Below are 9948 nucleotides of genomic sequence, written 5' to 3'. Positions count from 1 at the left end.
TTTATGTGTATATATTTCATTTAACTCTTTTCAATTATGCGTTTTATGTTTTATAAGTTTAAAAAAAAATGACTATATAATACTGGTTGTGATATACATACATATTGACAAATACAACAATATTACTTCTATATTTTAGTGGAGATTGAAACACCTCACTGCAACTCCTTTCTATAAATCCTCTCAATACCTCTTCCATATAAATCCTCGCAGCAACTCATTGCTGCAACAATTAAAAGTAATTTCTGTCACCAACTCCTCCTCCTTATAATAATTATTTTCGAAATAATATCTTGTAGGAATTCCTCTTCGCAACTCGCAATAACTCTTCGAAAAAACTTCTCCCAGCAATTTTTCGCTCCATTTTTTCTCAGCAACTCTTTAGTAGTGGTAGACTCTGTGACCGGGGTCACGAGTGCGATGATGGGGGCATCCGAGTCCCGAGTCATCTAAGTATAGCTTAAGGTATTGGGGGATTTGAGACGCAAGACTTGGATAAGATCAGTAGGGAGGGTGCATTATCGACTTATGGAAATATTCTTTAGAACTTACACTTTTATTTTATTTTATATAAAAGAGCAGTCAATAAAATTTTGGAAAACTCTAACTTGACGTTTTTATGCTGTTATCTAGTATTGTGTTTTTTATTTTTTATCGATTTTGATGCTATAAGTTAGCGTTTTTGTGCACTTTTGATGCATTTTTGCGAGTATTACCGGGTATATATATATGAGCAAAGCTGGATCAAAGAAGTTATTTCTCAGTTGATATGGATTCTATTTACTAATGCAATTTACATTGATGCGACTTTTTAATATCTGATTTACTGACTTTAGTGAATGAAGTTAAAATTTTTTATCTTATATTTTTTATTTTATATCAGTATAATTATAACTTTATAAAAGAAAAAATTGATTTTATTTGAGTACAATACCTAAATCACAATTTATTTTAAATAAAAATCACAATAACAAAATTATTTACAACAATTAGATAGTAAATACATAAAACTAGAATTAAATACAAAATACATAACAATAGTTAATATAATAACAAACATATACATATATATAACCACATACATATATTATAGTGCTAAAGTTAGATTTATCTATAACCCGAACAACTTTTAACAAGTCCTCCTACTTTAGCGGTGCCTCTTCAATGGGTTTTCGACGGTACACGACATAATACATCAGACAAATTAATGCCACTCCAATGCCGCCACACAGTGAAGCCCAATGCACAATATTTAGTGTCTTTAGGGAGTTTATCAGTTTCTTTTTGAAGAATGCTACCATCTCATTGTTTAGCTGAATGCCCTTTAAAATAGTGAAATGCGGTAATAATTAATTTATAAGTTAATGAATTAGCAATGTCAGGTACTGTGAAACATACTTCCTCCACCCAAATCGCTGGCATTAGCACGGTTGTCAGATTCTCCGTGATCGTAATGCGATTTATGCTCTTCAAGAACATGTTGAACTGCACGCGTTTGCCTCCCTGAAGCGGCGTACCAGTGAGCTGTGCCAGTGAACCGATAATGAAAGTGAATAGAAATTAAATTAAAACTTGACTGCATAAGATATAATTTTTTTTCTATTTATAGGTTTTCTTCTACTTTACCATCTGCACATCAACGAATGTTTGATGCTTCTTCGCATCCGGTTTGAGACCGCGAATCATTTTTCTGTACTCGTTCGAGGCGCCCAACATATGCGGCAGCGTCAAAATTACTGGTGCATCTGCAATAATGAAAATTTATTGTTTAAAAAGTTAATAAATAAGTTTTTGTTTAATTTCTTAGTTATGGTGAGAAACTTGTTAAAATAAAATAATTCATTGTTTTATTTTTGACGCGCTTCTTTGTTGTCGTTTTTATTGAATTTATTGCACTTGTCTATTGTTATATCATTTATTTTGATAATTAATTAAAAACAAAACAGAAAAATTTAAATAAAATTTATTATAAAATTATGCTAAATATTCTTATTATGCAATTTATTTTTATTTATGTTATTATGTATTGGATATAAGCCTCATTATGATGTGTATTTTTATGCAGATTGGTTAAAAAAAATTCGGCATCTATTAGGTTTTAAGCATACTAATTTTTTTGACTAAAATAAGAGTATAGAGTGGAGAGAAAAAGAGCAAGACAGAGAGCGAGCGAGCGAGGAACAGAGAGAGAGCAAGAAAGAGAGAGGAAATGAGAGAGATTTTGAGTGAGAGAGAGGGTGAGTGAGAAAGAGAGGGTGGCTAAGAAAGATTAAGAGATATATATAAATGCATCGATAGATATAACAACTTTCTAAGTCCTTATTTAGGACTGTAGACGAATCGGATTTAATGTCTAGAAGATCGTTCTACATAAGCTTCGTAGAGCTAACCGAAATTGATCGGATATCTTGAGTTTCAACTGGGAAGCCCAATGGCTTAACAAGAATAACGTTAGGGGGCATATAAGAAACAAATATATATTGTAATTTGTCGAATTTCTGGCAATTTTAAACTCAACCTAGTTCGCTACTTAATATCAATATCATCGTACACATAACTTTGAACTGTTCATTTGCTGCTTTTTATGCAAATAATGGAAACTAATTTTGGTAGACTAAGAGAATCTTTTGGATTCCAGTTATTAATAGCACCACAGTTACAGCACAGTTAATTGTCTTCATCAGGTCTATGGAAGTTTAATTTTCTCTTGACTGGTTCAAGTGGTTGAGGTGATTCAGATTTATATAAATTATTTTCACTTTACAAAAACGAATTTTAAAATGTACTCCGCAAATATACAAGCTATATTGGAGAGAGGATGCAGGTTTGTCTAGTTCCAGCTTCAGCTTTAATTTGCTTGGTATAAGTTGGTTGATCTAAGCAGCAGTTAATTGCGCCAGATCTGAATAAACCAACTTAAAGGTTAAAGTCGCAAAACATCTAGTGCAGGAAGATCGCTCTTTTAAAAAGGCTCTTCTATTCAACTAGAAAGGAACGAACCTAAGGAGTTTTTAAGCTTGGCTATGCCTTTAATCTTTAAGCATGACAGCACTGTGTGGTCAGTTAGAAAAGTCGTTTAAAGCACAAATCTTGTTGCATGCCTTCCTAATACGCGCTGACCTATCAGTACCAATACTGTAGTATTGGTTCTATTTTGGTTGGAGCAGCTGATTGGTATTAATTTTGTACAATTTGGACTAGCTAAGTGTTGTGATCTCACAATAATTTTTATCTCTCTAGGCATTGCTTGGCCACGCACTATGAAGTGGTGCTCTGAATTCTATACTAGAAATTTTAAACTTGTGGACAGGTATCCATTAACAAGATTTCTTTGTCCAACTATCCAACAATATTGTTTGTTATATAAAATAAAATATAAAATATAAACTAAAATTTTTTTCTAATTTTAGTTTATAATTTGGGGCTCTTGAACTACTCTTAGCTTTGAACTCAATTAAAATGACGCTTCAGTTTTTACTCTTCGCAAAGCGCAAATGCTTCCTTGATTTCGAGTGTTGCCACAACACAACGAGAACATCGATTATTCTTCGAATTCAATTTTTATTACAAATTGAAATCTAAAAATGTTAACTCACGTTTTATCAATTAAACAATTTTAAATTTATCAACATTTTCATAATTATTTATGTATCAATTTTTGTGTGGATCGCAGCCGATTTATCTTTTAGTGGGACTTGAGCATCGATACGTACGCGTTAAGCTTTTAATACATTTATTAAAGTTGGTTCTTCTTCTTCTCGCTGTTATTGTAAACATTGCACAGATAATAATAATATTAATATTAATTGTTAATAATATTTCTAATAATTGCAAATAATGGAGTGTTAATGATTTTCGAGTTCAATAGAATCCAGCAACGAAGCGCCAAAGTCGTTAATTTCTTAACACTGTGCGCCGTTTTCAGAGAAGTTAACACCTCCCTCAATTAATTTATGAATCTGAAGAGTAAATAGCAAATAAAAGCGGATAATAAAATAATAATAATCATGTATAAAAATTGTATAATTATAAGTATGTACAAACACTTAGGAATATCTACACAATTATATGCCATAAATAGTTCTTCAAGTTTTTCTTATAACATTCCTTCAGGCTGTGGAGCACTCGAAGTCTTTGTTTAGATTTTGTGTACATCTTCTTCGGTAAAAAAGACTTTCGACTTCAGAATTAATTTCAATTTAATTTACTATGAGTTTATGAGATTTATTTGCTAACTTTGGAAATAATTAAGCCACACTTTGAAGTGTTAATTAAAGCACGATAACACAATAAAACTCCACTTTACATTCAACTCCAGCCAAGCGTCGATCGTCAAAAACCGATCGTGAGACGTGATAATTTAATTGAAATTAAAAATATATAAAAAAATTAAATAAAAAACACATACAGCAAATCAAAAAATATAAACAATTTTAAAAATTTGCATTTAAATTTTAACATTAAAACAAAGCAAAAATAAATTTTGGTTCAGATTTGATTGATTAAGTTGCGCACGTTGTTGGCATCTATGATTTTTGGATGGATCATCGATGATGGTATTTGATGATCATGTCTAAGATTTATGGATAAGTTGATGTGTTAAGTTGTTTAACTATTTAAGTGCATTTGTTCTGATCTGATTTTTTTTTTCTAAATTAATTTAATGAGTGGAATTAATTATTTGCAACAAGTTTAGCAAAACGTTTTGTGTCTTCAGAATTTGCAAACATCAGAAATAAAAAATTGAAGTAGAAAAAAAATTATATTGATTTGATCAACACGTTTTAAATGAATTTTGATAATTTATTTTAATAAAAGATAAAATAAATATTTGTACAAATATTACACATACTTAATTTGTTAAGTACAAAGTAAAGTAAGGAATTCGGTTTTTTTCCATAGTGATATGCGTCAGAGTTTGAAGTGGATGAAAATATTTCTTTGAACTACATCTATGCCATTAAAAAAAAACTTTTAATATACTTTCATTTTTATGGATATTAAACAATATTCCGAAATTTACATATATTCAATTTATTCTTATGCAGAACACGAGGACTGCTTTTGATATGCCGATTTGCTAGCTAACAATGTGAGGATAAAAATACATAGAAAAGTACTTGTACTAACTTGTGAAAGGCGGATATATAGATTTTATCTACAAATCAATATGTATTTTAGACTAACCTATTGGCCTCCCTGAAAAACTTTGATTCAAATAACTTACAAAATTTACAAACAAAAAAAATTTAATTCGAGATAGATTGAATATGTCTAATAAACGGCCTATGTGAGCTTAATCCGACACTGTTTGGAGTATAAATGATTTTGATTTTCAGCCGTAACATTCGACCAAAGAAGTTTATTTATTAAGATTATATTAAAATAATATTTAACTGTTAACTATAAAAACTCAATAATTTATATATATTATTATTTCAATAAAATGAGAATTATAAATACTTTTAACGTATTACGAAGTACATAATATAAATACATATATTTTATATTACTTTTAATATCATCATAAAATCCTTATACGTTAACATTCGGTTTCATTACTTTAATTTAAATAAACAACTAGAAAAGTGCGTTAAGTTATTTAAAATGAACCGATAATAAACACTACATTGAACTTAATTAAAGGGATCGTCACTAATTAATTAAACTAATTGAGAATTATAAATAATTTTAATATGTAATAATATAAAACCATTTCGTAATGTACTATTAATAATTAACATACATTGTAGGTTAAGTTAGGTTATACCGGCGATCCCTGGTAGATCCACTTAGGCCTAAAGAAAATAGGTTTTTAGTGAGTTATTTTTTTGACAGGTTATCAGACTGTTCACCGGTAAAGTCAAAAGACTTGTTATATTATATAAATTCAACAGGATGAATTATGTATTCTTCTATCTTTGGGGTTGTTGTGAGGAATGTGTTAGCAAAAGGGGCGAAAAATTGTTAATTGAGGTACATCGAAACTTATCTAATGGCCTGTCACTGCAACCAACCAATCAACAATTGCTAACATACTATAAACTGGGGAATGCACCGCGACTCAAATAGTCTATTGTGTTAACCTTAGCTGTCTTTAATTAGATTTATATTTATAGTATTGCCATTGGATAAATTTATTAACAAGATCCTGGTGAGTGTTTAAAAATTTATTTTAGTTTTTTTACTATAAATATACTCATGGCTATTTTATTACCTATATTATTTTAATATCTTAGTGTACTATTGTTCTTTCTGTAGTTGTTGATTAAATTAAAATAAATAAACCATATTGATTAGATCAATTTAAGTAGAAGTACATGGGCTCTTTTCCATAGTGATGCAGTATGCGGTCTCATTGCTTGAAATGTTCTCTTCTTTATTCGTATGTGATAACCAGACAGTTGTCCTATTTCGATGGTTCACATATCAACTAAACTAGTTCGAGACTATAGATGAAATATTAATAGTCTTATAGTGGATTAAATGTAATTCTAGTTTTGAATGGTGATAATGTCAATAGAATAGTTAATTAGTGATTCAAAAGTGATGACTTTTAAATGTTTATAATAATAATTTGCATAATTGGTTCGATATAAGCAGATACGGGGATTTAGATTTCATGAATTGCTGGTTTATTTCGTTATTATAAAAATAGGAAAGTATGACATAAAAAGAAGCATTTTTAATTAATTGAACTACACATTTCAGTTATAGGAGGCAAGTAATGACGTTGACTGGATTTAAAATACATACTGCTATGATTTCAATATGGTATTCTAGGCGACTTATTCACTAGCAAAGCAAAAAAGTAAGTATTATCGAATAAAAAGTAAATCCTTCTCAAGAAAAATTCGGCTAACTCATGAAAGAAATTGTCTCCTTTTTGTATTTAATTGTATTTGAAACTAACAAAATTATTTCTTTTTCTTCTCTTTGGAATTATAGTTTTCACTACATTCAAGGCAAATACCGAAAACACTTTTAAAAGTTTTTTATATATAGATCATTTACGGAAGAGACAATAAAACTCTGTAAAGTAGGTTCTATACTACTTTTTATTAAGGCAACAGGGTTTAGAGATCTACTTTAAACTTAGAAGTGGGCACAATAGCCCCGACGGTCGTAGTGCCACATTCCCTAACAATAATAATAATATATAAATTATTATGTCACAGTTTCTCTTAGCAAGACGAATCAAGATGTCAAGATTTTGTGCTTTCTTATTAAATCGCATGGCATTTACAGTGAGAAACGAGACTAGAACCTCTTCTGACTTATGATATGCAACAATATCATCTTCCTAAGTATCCACTCAATAATCTCTTTCATAAGTCTTCAAAGCCTTAACCACGTACCGCCTTCAAAACAACAGAAAATACATTTTGATTATTGAATTTTAATTAAAAACGAATTTAATCACTTAATATTTTAAATTGAATATCGAAGATACTCACAAAATACTGCATAGACTAACTTTGGATTCCATTCAAACAACAATAAATTGTACGTTGATTGAATGACACTTCTTTCATTGAATTCAACTTTTCTAATCTATAAGATCAAATTAAAATCACTTGAATTAATTCAAGAAATGCACAGCTTCCAATATACCGTCCAGTAAATTGATCAAGTAGTTGGTGGTTGGTAGTTGGTAGTTGTCAAGACGGATAGTTTGACAGGCCGCAGACCAAATCAAAGATCAAATCAAAGTTTTCTGGTCTACAACGCATTACTTTGAACAGTTTATAGACCTTTAAGATGCTTTCATGAAAAATTTCATAAAAATGCAATAAAATGTTAATAATATTTAAATGTTATTTGTATAAAAAAGATAAAAAATTCATTTAATGAATGTTTAACAAGATTTTATGATGCAAGACGTGTCAAGATGTTTGCCTACCTCTTTTATGTATATTTTATGAGGCTCTTTTATTGATTTTGTCTTCTTGGAGTTCGGTTTGTTTCCATTCAAGTTCGATCGATCTTAATGTGGTCTTTTATTTGACTAAAAATGTCGTTTTTATGTTATTAATGTTTATTTATACGTCATTTTTTGATATTTTTTATTTAATATAGTTCACATAAATGTTTATTAATAAATTGTTAAAATATTTATAAACCGAGAATCGTCTGGTTTGCATATTTTGAATGACCGTAAAATTGTAAATTGGAATGCCTTCCGGTGTACGGTAGAAACGGGGTGTTATTGTTGATAAAAATACAAGCAGTTGTCTTTCGTTTATAAAAATAGTTTATTTCATAAACTATACAAAAAACGTTTGCAATTAAGTTGATACCTAAATTTAGACATGATTCTGGTTTCCTTGGTAAGCTTGTCGGACAACAAATTTTAATATATATAAATATTTCGAACAAATTTTTTTTAGAACCTTATACGTCAACATAGTTCAGTATTAGAGACGTCGGGTTTGATATGAAAACCATTAACAACAAATGACAAATTGCATATACTCATAATGGTTGACATTAGATGGGTTTTTTTGAAAATACATCTATCCCGCAACAGTCCTCTACTACATATTGGATCTTAGCGCTCTGATCCAACTTATAGCAGTTGTAAGTGCGGCTACGCTGCACTCTGTGATCAATATAAGCGGGAGTCTTAACAGTCGAAACTTGATCTGTATAATGGATTCTGGCATGGAGAAATTTGCATTTCCGATCGTATGTATTAGAAAATGGCGCTAGTGGTTTGAAATCTAAGATGATCTCATGGTATGTGAAAGTTCCAAGACCAAAGATGGAATTGCTGCAGTTGTCTTCGGCCCCAACACTAAAATCTCGTTTGCTTTAGGTATAAGGTCCACTAATTATTTAAGGTTCAACTAGAAGCACTAAAGGTAAATAATGGTTCAAAAGCTCTATTCCACTGTAAGCCGGTACTTCTTACATTCTACTCTATTCTGAACTTGTACTTAATTACATATAAACGTACTAATGGATATATAAGTATATGTATACATTCTTTAATTAATTTAACAACATCTACAGAGTACAAAGTAAAAACGATATTAAGTGACTAGTGCTCTTATTTCTAACTTGAACTTAAGACTTTCAATGAAGTAGCTAACAAGATAGAATAATCTAAGCATTTTACTTTAGTGCGATGAAGAGTGGTGTTAGTTCTTTTAGGTCTAATAAAACAAAAAATTATCACATAGGTACTGGTACTACGATTAGATTCAACTCCTCTAGTAAGTAGTTCTACAGAAAGTACATACTACCATTTTAACCACTAGTAGATGGTTTCTACTGTTTTCTGCTACCTACCCCTTCCTTACCCCTCTAGTAGGTAAAATCTCCAAAAGTATTTATTAAATCAGTTAAATCAATTTGCAGGTACTAGTATTCTCTGCATTAATGGTCTGTATTGTTAGATCTAAGCAAATCAACACAACTCTTTGGCAAACTGGTGCAAGGGTTCAAAGAAAACGTCTAAATATTATTATATTGTTATTATATTACGTATATTGTGGTAAAGAGTTAATCTCTTAAAAACTTTATACTCGAAAAAATTAGCAGAAATGGATTAAACTGATATATTAAAATGTTTGAGGCTCACAGGAATTTATCCTATATAAAAGCAAAACAATGAACGCTTTCTATTTTTCTGAGATTAGGCTTATCGGTTCTACATATGAGAAGTCTTCTGCAAATTTTTTTCTTTGTTGTCTCAACAGTCTTAGATCCATGCGAGTTCTTGGCATTTTGGGATATATTTTGTGTATTTATCCGTATAAATAGGACACAAGAAAAAAAATAAAAAGGACACTCAACTTTATAGATACTCAACTTTACAGACTTTCTACTTTATTTTGATTTAAACAGAAAAATTAGTGCAAAGTTTTTGAAAGCATAATATCTCATTTTTACAGTACATCCTTAACCCTGGCGTGCGAACAAAATTAATTTTGTGTAAAATTT

At 30.0% G+C, this 9948-nt stretch overlaps 1 protein-coding gene across 1 annotated transcript in view; it reads right to left on the bottom strand.

The window, feature by feature from the left end:
- Nucleotides 1-1034: 1034 nt before the first annotated feature.
- Nucleotides 1035-9948, bottom strand: part of LOC119678584 (sensory neuron membrane protein 2-like) — a 14978-nt gene continuing 6064 nt past the window's right edge. Inside the window, exons 2-4 of the mRNA XM_038090537.1 lie at nt 1627-1745; nt 1399-1524; nt 1035-1322 (exon numbers count right to left, since the gene is read on the bottom strand). Of these exons, the coding sequence (XP_037946465.1) occupies nt 1143-1322; nt 1399-1524; nt 1627-1745 (425 nt within the window). The 3' untranslated portion in view covers nt 1035-1142. The remainder of the gene's footprint in view (nt 1323-1398; nt 1525-1626; nt 1746-9948) is intronic.

Source organism: Teleopsis dalmanni, chromosome 1 (genome assembly GCF_002237135.1).
Source record: "Teleopsis dalmanni isolate 2A chromosome 1, ASM223713v2, whole genome shotgun sequence".
Lineage (NCBI taxonomy): Eukaryota > Metazoa > Arthropoda > Insecta > Diptera > Diopsidae > Teleopsis > Teleopsis dalmanni.
The sequence above is the reverse complement of the archived record's forward strand: the minus strand, read 5'-3'. Positions and strand labels throughout refer to the sequence as shown.